This window comes from Oncorhynchus tshawytscha, linkage group LG16 (genome assembly GCF_018296145.1).
Source record: "Oncorhynchus tshawytscha isolate Ot180627B linkage group LG16, Otsh_v2.0, whole genome shotgun sequence".
NCBI classification, from domain to species: Eukaryota; Metazoa; Chordata; class Actinopteri; order Salmoniformes; family Salmonidae; genus Oncorhynchus; species Oncorhynchus tshawytscha.
In genome coordinates this window covers 24656817-24678775 of record NC_056444.1, presented here as the reverse complement: position 1 = coordinate 24678775, position 21959 = coordinate 24656817, and the positions used below count along the sequence as shown (strand labels likewise).

Genomic DNA, 21959 nt, shown 5'->3' with positions numbered 1-21959 from the left:
CAAACGACAGATTTCCACCGGTCTAATGTCCATTGCTCGTGTTTCTTGGCTCAAGCAAGTCTTTTCTTCTTATTGGTGTCCTTTAGTAGTGATTTCTATGCAGCAATTCGACTATGAATGCCTGATTCACACAGTATTCTCTGAACACTTGATGTTGAGATGTGTCTGTTACTTGAACTCCTTGAAGCATTCATTTGGGCTGAAATTTCTGAGGCTGGTAACTCTAATGAACTTTTCCTCTGGGTCTTCCTTTCCTGTGGTGGTCTTCATGAGAGCCAGTTTCATCATAGTGCTTGATGTTTTTGTGACTGCACTTGAAGAAACTTTAAAAGTTCTTGACATTTTCCAGATTGACTGACCTTCATGTCTTAAGGTAAGGATGGACTGTCATTTCTCTTTGCTTATTTGAGCTTTTCTTGCCATAATATGGACTTGGTATTTTCCCAAATAGGGCTATCTTCTGAATAACACCCCTACCTTGTCACAACACAACTGATTGGCTCAAACGCATTAAGAAGGAAAGAAATTCCACATATGATCTTTTAACAAGGCACTCTTATTAATTGAAATGCATTCCAGGTTACTACCTCTTGAAGCTGGTTGAGAGAATGCCAATAGTGTGCAAAGCTGTCATCAAGACAAAGGGTGTCTATGAAGAATCTAAAATCTAAAATATATTTTAATTTGTTTAATACATTTTTGGTTACTACATGATTCCATGTGTTATTTCATAGTTGTGATGTTCACTACTGTTCTACAACTTAGAAAATAGTAAAAATAAAGAAAAACCCCGAGTAGGTTTGTCCAAACGTTAGAATGGTATTGTATATTTTAAATTCAATAATTAAGTGCAGTACTGTGAGATCTGTATGTAAAAATGTAAATTTTATATTTTTGTCATTTAGCAGATGCTCATATCCAGAGCGACTTACATTCATCATAAGATAGCTAGGTGAGACAATCACATATCACAATCAAATATACATAACACAAACATTCCATTCCAGCTTAACAATGGATATATCATTTTGCAAAAGAAAACACATTTTAATACACACCTAAAATCTATTAATTTAAAATCTGAGAACAGTCATATTTTACACATATGCAAATTTGGTGTTTAGAAATAATATATATATACAATATATTATATTTTTTTGTTTATCCAGTTGGATTAACTCTCCAAATAGTCTACCTGACCACTCGGAGGCATCCGCATGGTCCTAAAGCACACCGTTGCCACGTTCTGTATCACATTCCAATGATCAAACTGGGGGCAAAAATGCAATTTCAGAATGTGGGAGGGACATGTCCCCCCTGTCCCCAGTGAAAGTTGTGCCCCTCCCCATAAGCAATAATTTCCGATAAAAAAACACAAATGGAAAAATGTGAAATAAACTCCTGAATTCTTCATGCCTAATCCCTTATATATATTTTTTTTACCAAAACAGGGGCAGGGAAAACACTTTGTTATTCTTTCTACTGCTGATTGCTATTTTACGGTTTAGACTGTTAATATGTCTTCATATTTGACACACAATACTTTTTCCTGACAGCAAGGTGAACATAACAAATATGTCTAAGAATAATCAGTTCTGCCTAGAAGGCACTGCGTGTTTAGCGATATCTACTAATAATGTGCTTTTATGACACAATGGAATAAGACCCTTATACTGTATCTCAAACACGATGGGAAAAAAATGACACTAGATCTAGGAGTTGTTGAATCTCTAGAGATTGAGATAACGCTCTACCTAAAGCCAGGTGATAAAACATGAGAAGATCAATGATCAGGGTGCCGTAGAAATGGATTAAAGAAGCTCGAGGTAGATGGAAACACCATATTGTCTCATATTGCTAATACGTACAGCTCTCCCTGGTGAGGTGAGAGAGACTGTTTTGTGTCCCAAATTGAACCCTTTTCCCAGGCTTCTCATGACAAAAACTCCAATGATCGAATACAATACAATACAATTCTAATCTAGCTCAAGATGGAATTCTTCCTTCAGCATAAGTGGCCTTTCAGAACCAGACAAAAGTTGTGTCTGAGGAGAACACTCTTTCCCACCTTGACTGTTCCTATATTACATGGCATTTGAAACCGGGGTACACCACACACCCACTCTGTCTGCATTAGCAGTGCACTGCAAAACAAAACTATCTGCTCACACATTGTTTCTGGGCTGGTCAGGGCCCGATTTATTTTGGGAAACCAGGCCCTGGTCTGGTCTGATCTCTTCTGGTCTGATGTACTTAGCTTTTGCCTTCTGACATAAAAGACAAGTAAATAATACCTCCTCTTTAAAGAGCAAGGTTTGGCCCACCACATGCAGTAGAAGCAGAACATGTTTAAACAATGAGGAGACAGTTGTTAAGAAAAGCATAGTTGTGGAAGGGTCCTGGAATAGACTGAATCACAATGATTCCCCATCTCATTCTGAGCTGGTAGTTACTGGTGTATGTATTCCTTCTCATCTGCTGTGGAATTAGAATCATGTCTCTGCTTTTAGATGTCCGTGCTTGTCTGCTCCGTTAATATGCATAACATCATAGAGGGTATCGAGATGCATGCTGCACACACAAGCACAGGGCCAAGGTTAAAAATGTAATGCCCCAGAGGCAAAGCACAGTGATTCACTCTAAGTTTGTTGGATTTAAATCCATCCTTAATTGATCGAAAATGGTCAGTGTTATGTTGTTAAGTTTAATTTAACATTTGCTCATTCAATTCCCACCACTCATATGAAGGTGCTTTATACCTGTAGCAATTGTAGCCTGATTGTGTAGACAATGTTTCTAGACAGTGTTTCTTCCAGACAGTGTTTCTTTGAGCAACTAAAACAAACAAATACCTTTCTCTCTCTTTCTCTTTCTCTCATGAGAAGTTGAACACAAGGTTATTCACTGAAATATGTTGTACATCATAAACATGTCCCTGTATATGACAGGTACTTTTCAGCTATCTCCCCAATGCCCCCTTGTGGTAATGAATATGATAGCAATGTATAGCCTGCTAAGGACCAGAATAATGTGTAATCCTGTCAAAAGCTCATATAGAGAATCAACATAACATCATATCAACTCATGCCAAACATTTAGAATGAGTACATTGAAAAACTAAAACATCTGTGAGAAAACAAGTGAGATTTTTATTGATTTATTTTACCAGGCAAGTCAGTTAAGAACAAATTCTTATTTTCAATGACAGCCTAGGAACAGTGGGTTAACTGGCTGTTCAGGGGCAGAATGACAGAATTGTACCTTGTCAGCACGGGGGTTTGAACTTGCAACCTTCCGGTTACTAGTCCAATGCTCTAAGCACTAGGCTACCCTGTTGCCCTGATGACCTGTACTGCAATCTTAAAGTGTCTCAGAGTAGGAGTGCTGATCTAGGATAAGTTGTAACCTTTCGATCATAATTAATACGGGACTTCTATTCTTAATTGTTTTATGAATACGTCCCCAGGTATCTAAAGGAGGAAAACCTCTTGTTTTCTACGACAGTAGTGATAGTGTCAAAGATTGTTTACAGGCTCCATCTAGTGGTTGACTGTAGTAGTTGTAAATAAAGGTTTAGGCACCACACATACAGTTTTCGAATGGAACTCTAATTAGTGTCCCTTTGTATACAATTTTACAGTTAATGCCACATTTTGGTGTACGGAAACATGCCTGCAGTCGCAGAAAGATGGGAGCCAAGAGATAAGAGGAAATTCTTCACTTACCTGCTTGTGGAGGTAAGATTGTATTATTATGGAGAATTGTTCCCTTACAGATAAAAATCACATGATCACGTGATGGCCTCAGATGGTCCCAAAACATTATAAGTAATGAAATGGTATTGAGTTTTAAAGTAAGTAGTATGCTGTTCATCTAAATTTGAACACACAACCTCTGGATTCAAGGTGTGCTGATCTTTCTGCTGTTCTGCAAAGTCTGTAGCATTCCTCTACACATTCATTACCCATAATACATCTCTGCACATAGCTAAAGAGTGGCATCTGCACTGCTATTTTAGTTAGCACTTAATCTGACTATTCTCTCATCATTGATTTCCTTTACCTATTTCAGATATTTCACCGTTCTCTGTATAGTTTAATGTTGGCAGGCATATTATTCTGTTTCAGTGTTACTCCTGAATCGCAATGACAAATATAATAGTTTTCTTGAGTGTATTTTTAACCAAGCTGATATTTACTTAGAAGTCAAAAGTGTAGGAATAGAGGTGAAACCAGCCATTGACACAGACATGGTAGCAGAAATATCAGAATGCCGTGAACCAAGAGATTGTGAGTTCAAAGCCCAGGTGAGGACATGTTGAATAATAATTACTGTATGAATAAACATGTCATGTATGTCAAATATGTAAGAAGAAACACTGTATTTTAAAAGCGCTGTGTATCATAATGACTCATTTCTGCCACATGTGAAGTGTTCCAAAAACACATGAATTCACATGTGAAGTGTTCCAAAAACACATGTATTCACATGTGAAGTGTTCCAAAAACACATGAATTCACATGTGAAGTGTTCCAAAAACACATGAATTCACATGTGAAGTGTTCCAAAAACACATGAATTCACATGTGAAGTGTTCCAAAAACACATGAATTCACATGTGAAGTGTTCCAAAAATACATGTTTTCATATGTAAAATGTCACGTGAAGTGTCCCCGAAAACAAATATTTTCGCATGAATTCATGTTGTTTTTCCGTCAGTGTTATACTGTTCTAACTGTTTATACAGTTTGTCTTCTGTTAATTGGAGCGATTGTAAATCCAAATTAATTTCTAACAACTTCAGCTCCATCTTGAAAATATTTCCTCTTCATTTCATTTCCTGTACCCTTAGGAAACACTGAACCTAATGAACACAATGATGTAGCCTTGAACTTCTCAGTTTTACTCAGAGATCTAACTCATCTCTACACATATTTATGAGGGAGAACGAGGAGACGGGATATGTGAAAATGTCACAGCAAATGAACTGAGCTGGCTCTGCGAGTTATTAACGCTGTGATTTTCACCTGCAGAATACACAAGGCTGTTTAATCACGACTTTATTAGCATCACATGTTCTCTGAAAGAACATCATCACCATCATCATCATAATTGAACTCCACCAAAATCATCGGCCTAATCGTTTCACATTAGGTGTGAAATGAGCCTGCTCCTTCTCTCGTCTCCTCCTCTCAATTTGCCAGAAGTGTGAACAATTATAGCCCACTTTGGCATCCTCACAAATGATTGAGACCTAACACAAACAGTTATTTACTAACAAAACCCACTTAAATATCATCATGTTTACTGAGAGGAAAGTCCTATTGTGTACATTGATGACTAACCACCACAGTTTCTCCGTAAATTGAAATGAAAGATATCATAGTTATTCATCAGCATCTATCAATCCAGTGGATCTTACTTCATCTGTGCAACTTTGCCATGCATCAACTGTGCTTGGCATCTATATACATCTACATACTGTATATCTGCGTACGTGTTTCAGTTACTCCCCACTCAGAAAATATAACATCCCAATACATATGAATTATGTGCATGTCATGCAAGGTTCCTGTCCGTAATTTGCCTATCCTATGTAATGGCACACATGTATAATGTCATTTTAATGAAATAAGGAGACAAAGAAAGCATTCATGAGAAATGTCTCCGCCATCTGAGGAGATGTGAGTGTACTTTAGACCGGTGGGTAAAGACTGCCCACGTACATATCCTGGGAGTAGGAGACTGACGTGCTGCAATACCTACTGGGCCAACCAGGCTGGTGCTAGGAGGGAGTGGGTTTAGGGGCTGTTGAAGGTATTGAGTTGTTCCTGTGTTCCTCTGATGGGTTAGGCTGGGGATGTGTGGGAGAGAAGTGAACTGAAGGTCATTGTCAACTCATAGATAGACCCACTCTTCCAGTAGCACAAGCCTTGTTGGTGCAGTAAATGCTGCACATCATTCTACCCCTGAGGCTTCACTCCTGTGGTCCTCTGAGGGGTTAGAGGGGCTAGGGATGTGGGAGTGAGAGCAAAAGAAAGCCTAAGAGGTTGAAGCAGAGGCTGACTGGTCCCACCGCTCCTCTCCTCTCTCCCTCAGCCCAGACGGAAGAACAGAAACAACACACAACAGTCCTGGCTCTGGAGAGAGAGAAAGAGAGTGGGGAGCAGTCTGCCCCCTCAACACAGAAGTCTGACAGTCACATATTTTCTATTTTCTTTAGAGCGACTGCCTTTAAAATAAACAAATCCCTTTGAAAATGGCCTCTGTGACATCGATATGAGTCAGAAACAGTTACTCTAGTGTCAAAATGGACTAACAAGTGTAAATACAATCATTTTGGTCATAAAGTCTTGTCTAAAACGGAGTTGTGAACATCTGTGTGTTACAATGGGTAAATTATGGTTGGGTTTTGATTTGATGATGTCCATTTGCCCACTAACATGTGGTGAACAGCTGCAGTGACTGCTCTCTATCCAACAGCATAATGAGACAGCAGCCCGACTTAGTTTACACAAGACAACACATTGCGCATTGTTTTTCTTGAGAAATACTGCACCAAACATCTTAGTTAGATGTAAAATTGTGCAACTAAAACATCTTCGGCAAAAACCTCAAAAATAATTTACAGATTTCTTGAGTTATCTAAGATTCATTCTGGGGATTTTGATGCATTGAAATAGGCTACTGCCTCTACAGTGTCTCATGGGGGACAAACATCATTCATCCAAACGTGGAATCAGTTAGAATACACAACTCCAAGCCTGAATGTCGTTTTTCTAATGAGCAACAGAAAAACCCATGTGCCAAAGCTGCTTGGATGTTGGAGATGAGCATATTGCTTTCTCTGCTTTTCCTTGCGTTTATTGTAGGTTATTGTTATCACCTAAACTGTGGACACCATGTCTGGATATTATCTCAGAAACATTCCATTAACTATTTGTATATATTCAGAAATGCTGGCCTCTGACGAGCTTGCATGCAGTACATTCAGGGCATTCACACCCAATGTACTTTAGCAGCCTACATTTGAAGTGTTGAATCTGCCAGTACAGAAGAACACAGGGGCCCTCTCCCAGACAATGTAGTACCAAGTCTCTCTGGGCTCTCAGTATCACAGCTTGGCCTATTTAATACACTAGATCATCACAGTCCTCCATCAACTTAAGGGCTCCCTGAAAGCTCCACACAGCTCTCCTCCTCGCTTCCTTTGTAAAAGACACCACAGAGGCCAATCCTCTCCCGCTAGCTCCCAACTCACTCCGTCAGCAGCCTAACTCCACTCGGGCAGAAAGCACTTCAAAAGAGAAGAAGGATACAAGAGATGGCCCAGGAGGTCCACGCCAGTGGCAGTCTTTCTATCTTTCTATCTCTCTCTCAAATTTGATTTGTCACATATGCCGAATACTAAAGGTGAAATGCTTACTTACAAGATCTTAACAAACAATGCAGTTTTAAGAAAATAGAATTAAGAAAATATTTACTAAATAAACTCAAGTATTTAAAAAAAAAAAAAGTAACACAATAAAATAACAATAACGAGGCTATATACTGGAGGTACCGGTACTGAGTCAATGTGCGGGGGTACAGGTTAGTCGAGGTAATTTGTACATGTAGGTAGGGGTAAAATGGCTATGCATAGAGAATAAACAGCGAGTAGCAGCAGTTTAAAAACAAAGGGGGGATAATTATTCAGCAGTTGTATGGCTTGGGGGTAGAAGCTGTTGGGGGTAGAAGCTGTTGAAGAGCCTTTTGGACCTAGACTGGAGTCTTTGACAATTTTTTGGGCCTTCCTCTGACACTGTCTAGTATATAGGTCCTGGATGGCAGGAACCTTGGCCCCAGTGATGTACTGGGTTGTACTCACTAGCGCCTGTAGCGCGTTACGGTTGGATGCTCTCGATGGTGCAGCTGTAGGTCTTTTTACAGATCTGCGGGCCCATGCCACATCTTTTCAGTCTCCCGAGGGGGGAAAGGGCGTTTTTGTGCCTTCTTCACGACTGTCTTGGTGGGTTTGGACCATGATAGTTTGTTGGTGATGTGGACACCAAGAAACTTGAAACTCTCGGTCCTGCTCACTACAGTCCCATCGATGTGAATGGAGGCATGATCGGCCCTCCTTTTCCTGTAGTCCACGATCAGCCTCATTGTCTTGCTCATGTTGATGGAGAGGTTGCTGTCCTGGCACCACACTGCTAGGTCTCTGACCTCCTCCCTATAGGCTGTCTCATCGTTGTCAGTGATCAGGCCTAACACTGTTGTGTCGTCAGCAAACTTAATTGTGGAGGAGGAATCGTGCTAGGCCACACAGTCGTGGGTGAACAGGGAGTACAGGAGGGGACTGAGCACGCACGCCTGAGGGGCCCCCGTGTTGAGGATCAGTGTGGCATATGTGTTGTTGCCTACCCTTACCACCTGGGGGCAGCCCATCAGGAAGTCCAGGATCCAGTTGCAGAGGGAGATGTTTAGTCCCAGGGTCCTTAACTTAGTGATGAGCTTTGTGAGCACTATGGTGTTGAACGTTGAGCTGTAGTCAATAAATAGCATTCTCACATAGGTGTTCCTTTTATCCAGGTGTGAAAGGGCAGTGTGGAGTGCAATAGAGATTGCATCATCTGTGGATCTGTTGGGGCTGTATGCAAATGTGAGTGGTTCTAGGGTTTCTGGGATAATGGTGTTGTGAGCCATGACCAGCCTTTCAAAGCACTTCATGGCTACAGAGGTAAGTGTTACGGGTCAGTAGTCAAACAAGCAGGTTACCTTAGTGTTCTTGGACACAGGGACTTTAGTGCCTTGTTGCAAACAAAATGTTTATTCTGTACAGGCTTCCTTCTTTTCACTCTGTCAGTTGGGTTAGTATTGTGGAGTAACTACAATGTTGTTGATCCATCCTCAGTTTTGTCCTATCACAACCATTACACTCTGTAACTGTTTTAAAGTTACCATTGGCCTCATGGTGAAATCCCAGAGTGGTTTCCTTCCTCTCTGGCAACTGAGTTAGGAAGGACGCCTGTATCTTTGTAGTGATTCTGTGTATTGATACACCATCCAAAGTGTAATGAATAACTTCACCATGCTGAAAGGGATATTCAATGTCTGCTTTTTTTACCCATCTACCAATAGGTGGTTGAATCTGTGTTTGAAATTCACTGCTCGACTGAGGAACCTTACATATAATTGTACAGTAGGTGTGGGGTACAGTAGTCATTCACTAATCATGTTAAACACTATTATTGCACACTGAGTGAGTCCATGCAACTTATTATGTGACATGACTCCTTAATGCATTTAGGCTTGCCATAACAAAGGGGTTAACTCAAGACATTTCAGCATTTCATTTTTTATTATTTTGTAAACATTTCCACAAACACAATTCCACTTTGACATTATGGGATATTGTGTGTAGGCCGGTGACAGAAAATCTCTATTTAATCCTTTTTAAATTGAGGCTGTACAACAAAATGTGGAAAAAGTAAAGGGGTGTGAATACTTTCTGAAGGCACTGTATCTGCATTTCAGTCTTAATCCACTAGAGGTTGCACTGCTGTTCTGTATTTATCTCATTTGCCTCTGAAATATTACAGCAATAATGAACCAGGGTGTGTTTAATTGATATTCATATAGTTACATTGTATATATGCATAAAATACAGTATGTAACATTATAGACCGGAATTAATTTTCCTCCAATATAATCCAGCATTGCACCGTGGCGACCTCTTTAAAGAGAATAAGATATAACAAATGCATTTGTTACTCTCCTTTAAGCTATGTGCATAGTCACCAAGACCTTCCCTCACACATCTCACTGTGACTGTATCACATGGCCAGCGCAATGAACTCTTTATTTAATCTATCAAACATAGTCTAGTTGTGAATAAAAGTCAAATACTGTGGCTTTGGTCTTGCGCTTTAATAGACTCGATTTATGAGGTTGTGGAATTTTACACTTGTCTCACGCATTTGAAAACTGATTTATCCACCCGACTTTGCAAGACTTTCGTACTTTCTCATTCACCTCATTCATCTGAGTGCTTCTCACTAAGTGATTTCAAGCTTGTTAGGCAAAGGTCCCAAATGTACTGTAATCGCTATATTAGACAATTCAAAACAAAAAACACAGTTTGAAGTGAGAAGAGGCATTGGTCTGAAGCCAAAAAAGAAAGAAAATTCACGAGCACCACAATGCCTATTCCACCCATGCTCTACCAAGGTTTTCCAGCACACAGCGTTGACCTACTACAGTAGCTATGTTGGTATTGTACTTCAAACTATGTTTTGGCAGGTTGCTTAGGATTCAAACCTTCTCAAAAAGCCAAATTCATACTCTTAGAGGAGGTGCCCCCACAATAATGTGACTTGTACCACATACAAGGGAAAGTATTGGATTCTTCACTCATCACAGTAAGATATTATCCCATTACGTTACCTTTTCATGCTTTTTGTATGAAATTAAAACAACTTTGTTTTTGTACATACAAGACCATCAGGCTTAATTGAGCAGTTTTGTTTTGTAATAATGTGGTGCATGCATGTATTTCCTTAAACCTTTATTTTAGTAATACATGTCACAACAACAAAAAATCATAATAAAATACTGATCAATGGACAGTTCATTACCCCTGTCAAGATAATGTCACTGTTTGTACTTGAATACATTTTTTGCAATAAAGATAGCGAGGCAACAATTATACATATTTACAATGGGCCTATGTCTAAAACTACATACAGCCAAATTATATACACTGAGTGTACAAAACATTAAGGACACCTTTCCATGACATAGACTGACCAGGTGAATCCAGGTGAAAGCAATGATCCCTTATTGATGTCCTTTGCTAAATCCACTCTAATCAGCGTAGATGAAGGTGGGGAGACAGGTTAAAGTATTTAAGTCTTGAGACATGGAGTGTGCACTGTATGTGTGCCATTCGGAGGGTGAATTAGCAAGACAAAATATTTAAGTGCCTTTGAACGGGGTATGGTAGTAGGTGCCAGGCACACCGTTTTGTGTCAAGAACTACAATGCTGCTGGGGTTTTTCATGCTCCACAGTGTCCTGTGTGTATCAAGAATGGTCCACAACCCAAAGGACATTTAGCCATCTTAACACAACTGTGGGAAGCATTGGAGTCAACATGGGCCGGCATCCCTGTGGAATGCTTTCAACACTTTGTAGAGTCCATATCCTGAAGAATTGAGGCTTTTCTGAGGGCAAAGAGACTCAAAGGAAGGTGTTCCTAATTTATTTTTATGCTCAACATAGTTTTTTTACACCGAGGGGTGATTATGCAGCATTTTTATAAACATTATAATTAAGCAATAAGGCACAAGTGGGTGTGGTATATTGCCAATATACCACTGCTAAGGGCTGTTCTCCTCACGACACAACGCAGAGTGCCTGGATACAGCCCTTAGCCGTGGTATATTGACCATACCACAAACCCTCAATGTGCTGATCAGCATTCAGGGCTCGAACCACCCAGTTTATAATACAGCATAACAAATATGAACCATGTTCTCAATACCATCAATAGAATATCAAAATCCTATGCTAAAAAGGAGGTTCAATGAAAAAACCTTGTAAACTAGGCTCAATGAATGAGCCAATTAGCCGAATTGAATCGGACACAGAACTTATTCATGAATAGACAAAAACCCACCCACACATATTTCAAACATAATTTCTATACCTGGATCACAGGGGAAAAGGAAAGGGGACATCAGGGCTGGATGTCGTACAGGCTATATATTTGCTGTGCCTCACCTGTCAGAAGATGAAAACGAAGCTGAACCAACGGTAGCTCGACCACTGACACTGAACTAACACTATCGAGGTGCTAACATTAGCCTGCTAGCAAGCTGGCAAGCTAGCTTCGTCTTATTACCTCAGGAAGACAAACTTATAACATGAAATCATGACACCACACAAAGACTGTTTACACAGTACAATATGTGACCAATACTATTACGTGTAAAGTACAACGTTTTCAGAGGTTACAATTTCCATTTAGTGAGTATCGTGCTTAAAAATGGGAGGCGGGAGAGAACACAGCCTAGCTCATTCAGATTTAAACAACTCTGAACGAGCTAGCGCGCACAGTGCTGATGACACACAGAGCCCAAAAAATACCAGTAGGAGATTCAACCAAAAACAAATGATGAAAAATGTGTGATTTAGTGAATATTCATTGCAGTACTAACTCCTGTTACAGTAGCACTGGGCTTATACAAAAAAAGCCTGCAGAACCCTGTGGATCATCAAGAGCAATTTTGATAACTCCTGATACAAACACTGTAACAAATAACAAACTGCTGAGAAAAACCTACAAAACACGAAGTCATTAGACGAGTACAAAACTCTGAAGAGAAATGTGGTGAAAAACTATTTGCCCCCTTTCTGATTCTCTATTTTTGCATATTTTTGATACTGAATGTTATCAGATCTTCAACCAAAACCGAATATTAGATAAAGGGAACCTGAGTTTACAAATAGCAACAATGTCACGGTCGCCATAATGAGGAGACCAAGGCGCAGCGTTGTAAGCGTACATAACTCTTTAATGAAAGAGAGAACACTGAACAAAACTATACAAAACAACAAAACGAACCGTGAAGCTATATGACTAGTGCAAACAGGCAACATAGAATAACAACCCACAAAATACCCAAGGAATATGGCCACCTAAATATGGTCCCCAATTAGAGACAACTATAAACAGCTGCCTCTGATATAAACACCTAGACTAGAAAAACCCCTAGACATACAAAAAACCCTAGACAATACAAAGACTAAGGTCGGGGTGTGACAAAAAAAAAAAAATGAATGCAACCAAGTGCTTCCTGTAGTTGTTGATCAGTCTCTCACATCATGTGGAAGAATTTTGGCCCACTCTTCCATGCAGAACTATTTTAACTCAGCAACATTTGTGGGGTTTCAAGCATGAACTGCTGGCGTCAAGTCCTGCCACAACATATCAATTGGGATTAGGTCTGAACTTTGACTAGACCGTTCCAAAACTTAAAATGTGTTGCTTTTGAACCATTTTCATGTAGACTTGACTATGTGGTTTGGATCACTGTCTTCCTGCATGACCCAGTTGTGCTTCAGCTTCAGCTCACAGACGGATGGCTTGAAATTCTCCTGTATAATTGTCTAATACAGAGCAGAATTCATGGTTCCTTTTATTAAAGCAAGTCGTCCAGGTCCTGAGGCAGCAAAGTATCCCCAAACCATCACGCTACTACCACCATGCTTGACCGTTGGTATGAGGTTCTTACTTTGGAATGTAGTGTTTGGTTTTTGACAGACATAATGGGACCCATCTCATACAAAAAGATAACTCAAGTTTGCCAAAAAAGCACCTGGAAGCACCTGGATGATCATCAAGACTCTTGTTAGAATGTTCTATGGACAGATGAGTCAAAAGTATAACTTTTTGGATGACATGCCTAGCTAGACGATATGTCTAGCTTTCCTTCTTTGATATGCCTAGCTTTCCTTCCCATCGTTAGCTAATGTTCTACCAGCCAGATGAGAGCTAACTAGTTAGCTACTTCGCCAGCTAGCTAATCAAAACAAAAATACATTTATTGGCTAGATACCTTTACTGTATTTGCCTGTTCGTTAGCTAGCTAGCTTTCAGCTGACTGGTGCTAGCTAGCTACAGAGGATAACTGCTGGACATTGTACAAGCAAGTTAATGTTAGCTAGGTAACCTAGCTAATTAAAATATGTGCTTGAATCTATTGATTAACCTCAGCTCGAAAACCACGGCTAAATATTCAGCTAGTTCTGGGGGAAATTGTCTGGTGACCCTACTGCTAACGACCCTGTTAAAAATCCGGTATGTGGTTCTCGGTAACAGACCGATGGCTCATGACGAGAGGCAAGAAGTGTGTTGTGGACCTCCAAGCAAGTTGATTTGCACATTTTCATCGAGATTGGTGTCATATTGGCTTAGCTATGATGGCAGGGAGATTAGAATTTAACACTGAGCCTCAACCAGGCGCCGTGTCTATAATATATAGGCTTGATATTGAAAGCAGCAGTCTACCATTATCTTCTCAAAATGGTTATTCCATATCTAGTTTCATTTTGTGTTCTGTAAGAGTGAGATTTCCCATATGTAATTCTAAAGTACATACAGTGCCTTCGGAAAGTATTCAGACACCTTGACCTTTTCCACATTTTGTTACGTTATGGCCTTATTGTAAAATGGATTAAAAAATATATAAATATCTTATTTACATAAGAATTCAGACCCTTTGGTATCAGACTTGAAATTTAGCTCAGGTGCATCCTGTTTCCATTGATCACCCTTGAGATGTTTCTACAAATCCAATTGATTGGACATGATTTGGAAAAGCACACACTTGTCCATATAACATCCCACAGTTGACAGTGCATGTCAGAGCAAAAACCAAGACATGAGGTCGAATGAATTGTCCATAGAGCTCCAAGATAGGATTGTGTTGAGGCTCTGTAACTGTTTTCGTCTGGTGAAGGAGAAGAGGATCAAGGTGCAGCGTGGTAAGTGTTCATTTTAATAAACAAAATAAACCGAACACTGAAATGACAAAAATAATAAAGAGCGAAAACGAAACAGTTCTGTAAAGGAATACGCACAAAACAGAAAACAATCACCCACAACCAAAATGGGGAAAACAGGCTACCTAAGTATGATTTTCAATCAGAGACAACGATCGACAGCTGCTTCTGATTGAGAACCATACCAGGCCAAACACAGAAATACAACATAGAAAAAAGAACATAGACTACCCACCCCAACTCACACCCTGACCAAACTAACACAAAGATATAAAAAAGGAACTAAGGTCAGAACGTGACAGGCACAGATCTGGAGAAGGGTACCAAAACATTTTATGTAGCAATAAATGTCCCCAAGAACACAGTGACCTCCATCATAAATGGAAAAAGTTTGGAACCACCAAGAATCTTCCTAGAGCTGGCCACCCGGCCAAACTCAGCAATCGGGGGAGAAGGGCCTGAGGGAGGTGACCAAGAACATGAGTTCCTCTGTGGAGATGGGAGAAACTTCCAGAAGGACAACCATCTCTGCAGCACTCCACCAATTAGGCCTTTATGGTAGAGGGGGCAGACGGAAGCAACTCCTCAATAAATGTCACATGACAGCTCGCTTGGAGTTTGCCAAACAGCACCTAAAGACTATCAAACCATGAGAAACATGATTCTCTGGTCTGATGAAACTAAGATTGAACTCTTTGGCCTGAATGCCAAGCGTCACATCTGGAGGAAAACTGGCACCATCCCTACGGTGAAGCGTGGTGGTGGCAGCATCATGCTGTGGGGATGTCCTGCTCTGGAGCGCTCAGGACCTCAGAATGGGGCGAAGGTTCACCTCCTAATAGGACAATGACCCTAAGCACACAGTCAAGACAACGCTGGAGTGACTTCGGGATAAGTCTCTGAATGTCCTTGAGTGGCCCAGCCAGAGCCCAGACTTGAACCCAATCTAACATCTCTGGAGAGACCTGAAAATAGCTGTGCAGCAGCTATTCAACCTGACAGAGCTTGAGAGGATCTGCAGAGAGGAATGGGAGAAACTCCCAAAATACAGGTGTGCCAAGCTTGTAGCATCATACCCAAGAAGACTCAAGGCTGTAATCACTGCCAAAGGTCCATCAACAAAGGACTGAGTAAAGGGTCTGAATATTTATGTAAATGTGATATTTCAGTATTTTGTTTTTTATAAATTTGAAAAAAAAAATAATCTAAAAACCTGTTTTGCTTTGTCATTATGGGGTAATGTGTCTAGATTGGTGTGGGGGAAATTATTTAAACAATTTTAGAAAAAGACTGTAACATAACAAAATGTTGGGAAAGTAAAGGGGTCTGAATACTTTCCGAATGCACTGTAGGCAATTTGTTTCTGAATAGGAAAATACATAGCAACAACTGCTTTTCTTATGTAACTTCATCATGTTTAACTTGATGTAACTTTACCATCCCATTCACATAACTATATAATCACCCAACAAAGACTGCATCAGTCTTTCTCCAATTGTACGTTGTACCTTTGTGGTAAAGAATGTTCTCTGTAGGTGACATTTCCTGCACGGAGTGGTTGGTGGTGGGTGTTAATGCAGAGGAAAACGGCAGAAAGGTCCTACACCACAATGGTGGTCACAACTAGTTTTCGCTTTGCAAAATCCCACCATTTTGGGTAAGATATTGCACCTCCAAGATAAAGGCAATACATAATCTTATCATGTACGATAATTGTTTATTCTGGGAGATTCTGCAGAACAAATTTGAACTGCTGCCGAAACACAATTGTGTCCAATAAAGGACATGTCTATTGCAATACCTATTATGGATGTGATTGTCAAAGGAAGGTTGTTTGATCTTGGTAATAATGGCTTAAGGTAGACAGAATCAAGATTCACAGTGGTAGCGATTGTACTCATGATTGGAATCTGTAACAATCTCAAACCCTTTCCTGTTGAGACAACAAGTAGAATGTCTGGTATAATTTCTACATTCTTAGAGCTGTAGATGTTCCATGTGAGTTCTCCCATGTTCTAAGTTTTCACAGAATTAAGCTTTGCACAAGGGAAGGAGACGCCAAAGTGTACGTAAACAGGCAGAGAGAAAATAAGTTAGCTTGGAGCGTTCAACATATTTGCATGTATTATTAATTACACAGTTAATGACCCCAGGGATGAGTCTCGATGAGCTTGATCTACTTAGTAATTATCTTCTTACAGTATCTATCAGTCCCTAGAAAGAATCCCTGGTACACCAGCGATGTCTACACCAAGATAGAGATAGTAATATAAATACAGTAGCCTACAGAAGAGAGATACAGTGTCTACACCAAGACAGAGATAGAGATAGAAATAGCAATAGAGACCAGGGGAGAGATACCTAATACAGTATGTTTACAATCTAAACCAAGACACTTGACCTTCTTCTCCTTTACCATGTCACAGAAGTAATATATTGTGTAAAGAATGAATGGCCGTTTATTCAATTAAATAACACAGTATGTGCTGTTTAGGTGGTAGTTTTGCTAACACAACCAGATTGGTATCAACCACTATACTGTACATATACAGTTCTATGTTGCATGATCACGCAAAATAGACTGTGAAAACTGTAAATGCAACAAACAGACATGTTGGTTATTTGCCATAAAGGAAGGAGTTGTTATAAACTAGTGACAGAGTACTTCTAATAATATATGAGTGCCAAATTTCACAGTATATTTACCCTAGTTTAGCTCATTAAGATTCACAGGCAACGCTAATGACAGTCATCACAGAAAGAGGCACCACCACATGTTTATTAATTCACAGCAGTCACATTACAGATTCAGGTGTCAAACTGCCTCTGACTCCCATTACAGTGACAACAGGAGAGCATGGACCTTTTCCACATCTCCCAATGCTTCTTGGTTTCACTATTCCTCAGCCTGGCTGCCACTAATATTTACATTAAATAAAATAGCTAACAGGATCCCTTCATATCTTCTAAGTTGTGTTAAAGACAGTGTTATGCATTTCTTTTGAAGTGTGGCACGGCAGATAAGCCTCAACTGCTTGAAGCGTGCAACTTTGAAGTTGTCCTCCGTTGCTTCGCCTTCTTATAAGTGGTGTTTATTCAGATGCGGTGATGAAATCAAATATATGCTGAACAGTAAACGGCATGGTGGATAGACTGTCTGCCTCGGGATATCTGAAGTTATAGATGTGTTTAGCTACAGTCTATTTTGAACCTTCCCGATTTACTTACATGAAGTATATCGTTGGCTATGTTGTTGAAGAAGTCAACGTGCATTTGAAAGAAAACAATGCACCCTGTAGTTTAGACGTTCTTGAATTCTAAGTTCTGTATAATACAGTAATAACGTCATGGTAATTGTACAGCTTTGGGCATTGTACTTCAGAGCAGAGATGGGAAGTATCTCTGTTACATGTATTTAAAATACGTATTTTCTATACCATTTCTTTATAGTGGCCCTGTTCACACTGTATTGCTAACAAAAGTCTGGTGGCACTATGGTGTGAACCAACAGGACCCTGAACAGCTTATACCCCCAAGCCATAAGACTGCTAAATAGTTCATTCAATAGTTAACCAATAGCTACCAGGACCATCTGCATTGACCCTTTTTCCACTAGCTCTTTTTCTGCTACTTTTTATTATCTATCCTGTTTCCCAGTCACTTTATCCCTAACTATACTGTATGTACATACAGTATCTACCTCCATTAACTCGTACCCCAGCACATCAACTAGGTACTGGTACCCTGTGTATATAACCAAGTTATTGTTAACAATTGTGTATTTATTCCTTGTGTTATTATTTATATATTTTTTGTCTCTGCATTGTTGGGAATGCAGTAAGCATTTCACTGTTATTCTACAGTCGTGGCCAAAAGTTTTGAGAATGACACAAATATAAATGTTCACAAAGTCTGCTGCCATAGTTTGTATGATGGCAATTTGCATATACTCCAGAATGTTATGAAGAGTGATCAGATGAATTGCAATTAATTGGAAAGTCCCTCTTTGCCATGCAAATGAACTGAATCCCCCCCAAAACATTTCCACTGCATTTTAGCCCTGCCACAAAAGGACCAGCTGATATCATGTCAGTGATTCTCTCGTTAACACAGGTGTGAGTGTTGATGAGGACAAGGCTGGAGATCACTCTGTCATGCTGATTGAGTTCGAATAACAGACTGGAAGCTTCAAAAGGAGGGTGGTTCTTGGAATCATTGTTCTTCTTGTGTCAACCATGGTTACCTGGAAGGAAACATGTGCTTTCATCATTGCTTTGCACAAAAAGGGCTTCACAGGCAAGGATATTGCTGCCAGTAAGATTTCACCTAAATCAACCATTTATCGGATCATCAAGAACTTCAAGGAGAGCGGTTCAATTGTTGTGAAGAAGGCTTCAGGGCGCCCAAGAAAGTCCGGCGAGCGCCAGGACCGTCTCCTAAAGTTGATTCAGCTGCGGGATCGGGGCACCACCAGTTCAAAGCTTGCTCAGGAATGGCAACAGGCAGGTGTGAGTGCTTCTGCACGAACAGTGAGGTGAAGACTTTTGAAGGATGGCCTGGTGTCAAGAAGGGCAGCAAAGAAGCCACTTCTCTCCAGGAAAAACATCAGGGACAGAATGAAATTCTGCAAAGGGTACAGGGATTGGACTGCTGAGGACTGGGTCATTTTCTCTGATGAATCCCCTTTCCGATTGTTTGGGGCATCTGGAAAAAAGCTTGTCCGGAGAAGACAAGGTTAGCGCTACCATCAGTCCTGTGTCATGCCAACAGTAAAGCATCCTGAGACCTTTCATGTGTGGGGTTGCTTCTCAGCCAAGGGAGTGGGCTCACTCACAATTTTGCCTAAGAACACAGAAATGAACAAAGAATGGTACCAACGCATCCTCCGAGAGCAACCTCTCCCAACCGTCCAGGAACAGTTTGGTGATGAACAATGCCTTTTCCAGCATGATGGAGAACCTTGCCATAAGGTAAAAGTGATAACTAAGTGGCTCGGGGAACAAAACATAGATATTTTGGGTCTATGGCCAGAAAACTCCCCGACCATTGAGAACTTGTGGTCAATTCTCAAGAGGCGGGTGGACAAACAAAAACCCACAAATTCTGACAAACTCTAAGCATTGATTATGCAAGAATGGGCTGCCATCAGTCAGGATGTGGCCCAGAAGTTAATTGACAGCATGCCAGGGCGGATTGCAGAGGTCTTGAAAAGAAGGGTCAACACTGCAAATATTGACTCTTTGTATCAACTTCATGTAATTGTCAATAAATGCCTTTGACACTTATGGAATGCTTAAAATTATACTTCAGTATTCCACAGTAACATAGGACAAAAATATCTAAAGACACTGAAGCAGCAAACTTTGTGAAAATTTATATTTGTGTCATTCTCAAAACTTTTGGCCACAACTACACCTCTTGTTTACGAAGCATGTGACAAATATTTTATTTGCATATTTAAAGACATGGTATATGGGGGTGTAGTGAGATATCCAATGGGCTGAACGATTCTCTTCTCATCACTCATCTTGAAAAAACATATACTAAAAACATGGAAATCAATCAAGCCGCCATCATTAACACAATGGAAAAATCAAATGATTTATTATTAAAATATTGAAAGTGCATGGGCTACAAAGAGAAACAAAATTGTTCAGTTTCAGGCCATGTGGCGGAATGTGAAGCGGGCGCTAGAGATGGGGTTGTGTGGGTCTGGGCAGCTGTGATGTTTGTATGATGTTGTTATTTGTATTTGTTGTATTCTTTCTAAAAGATCAAATCAAATGTATTTCATGATTTGATTCGATAAGACCATCTACTAAATGAACAAAACAAACTAAACAATTGCAAAGCATGCTGAGTTTTACTTAAATGAGCTCCACCCCAAAACAAGGCCAATGACAGTACCCAGTGTGCTTTGCAGTTGTTCACTTTCACATATACTGAGTGTACAAAACATTAGGAACATGTTCCTAATATTGAGATGTACCCCCTTTGCCCTCAAAACAGCCTCAATTTGTTGGGACATGGACAACAAGGTGTCTAAAGCGTTCTACAGGAATGTTGGCCCATGTTGACTCCAATGCTTCCCACAGTTGTGTCAAGTTGGCTGGATGTCCTTTGGGTGGTGGACCATTCTTGATACACACAGGAAACTGTTGAGTGTGAAAAATCCAGCAGCGTTGCAGTTCTTGACACACTCAAACCGGTGCGCCTGGCAACTACAGTACTACCATACCCTGATCAAAAGCACCTAAATCCTTTGTCTTGCCCCTTTGTCTTTTGTCTTTCCTGACCCTCTCAATGGCACACATACACAATCCATGTCTCAATTGTCTCAAGGCTTAAAAATCTAACCTGTCTAATCTACACTGATTGAAGTGGATTTAAGGTGTTTATACTGTTGTACGCTCAGTGTTTGCATGAACATTTTGGTCATTTAGCAGACACTCCAGAGTGACAGCGCATTCAACTAAGGTAGATAATCAACAACATATTACAGTCATAGCAAGTAAGACATTTCTGTAACCGTTACTGAGAATGATGTTGCTGTTCGGCCGGCTACTTGCAAATGTTTTTTTGTATTTTAAAATACAAAATACATGTATTTGAATTAAATACAATACTTTGCAGAATTATGTTTTATTTTACTTAGATACATTGGTCTTTAGTGTATTTTGTAGTTTTATTTTTGTAATAGTAATTTGTAATTGATGCCCATCCCTCTTCAGAGAAACATAATGTAAGTATTTTGCATGTGTCATGGACAAAACATGATCCATATTTATGAAATATGTTTCGGTACCAGAATCTCAGAGGCATTTTCAGTAGTTCTTATTTATGGTCAAGGATTTGCAGAGAGAATGATGGTGTCGTGTAGTAAGATTGAAAGTTGAATGTGTTTTGATGAGCTTTCTATTCTTCCTCTCTTTGTTGTCGAGAAGAAACCTCAAGAGGAACCAGAGAGACTCAGAGGGGAGTCTCATCCTGGATACAGACAGATTTTGTCAAATCTTTCATGTTTTAATTTAGTCCCGTTTCTATTGGAACATTGGGGAAGTTTCTGTAGCACACACCCACGCACGCGCAAACACAGCTCATTAACTGGCCCTGGCGTATACGAGTTGATACCCAGTTAGCCCCCACGTAGGGAAGATGGGACAGAATGGAGCCCACAACAGAGAGCCATTTCCTTTGATATTCAATTCTGCATCATGTTGTATGCAGTGACAGTCCATCAGATTCTTCAGACAAAAATAATAGTAACTATTTTTTGCAAAGGCAGTCGTTACACAGTTACAGCTACACAGCATTCAGAGGTTTATAAATCATTGTGATAAGGAACTTATCTGGATGGTCTCTGAGTCGTAGGGTTTCTTTCAATAAGCGCACAGAGTCCCAAATGGTACC

General features: G+C 40.0%; 1 protein-coding gene across 2 annotated transcripts in view; it reads left to right on the top strand.

Moving 5' to 3' along the window:
* The window catches only part of LOC112215547 (phospholipid phosphatase-related protein type 5), a 103300-nt gene that overhangs the window by 3584 nt on the left and 77757 nt on the right, over positions 1-21959 (top strand). For both annotated transcript variants that reach the window (XM_024374650.2, XM_024374648.2), the window contains exon 2: positions 3641-3737. In XM_024374650.2, the coding sequence (XP_024230418.1) occupies positions 3669-3737 (69 nt within the window). In that variant the 5' untranslated portion in view covers positions 3641-3668. The remainder of the gene's footprint in view (positions 1-3640; positions 3738-21959) is intronic.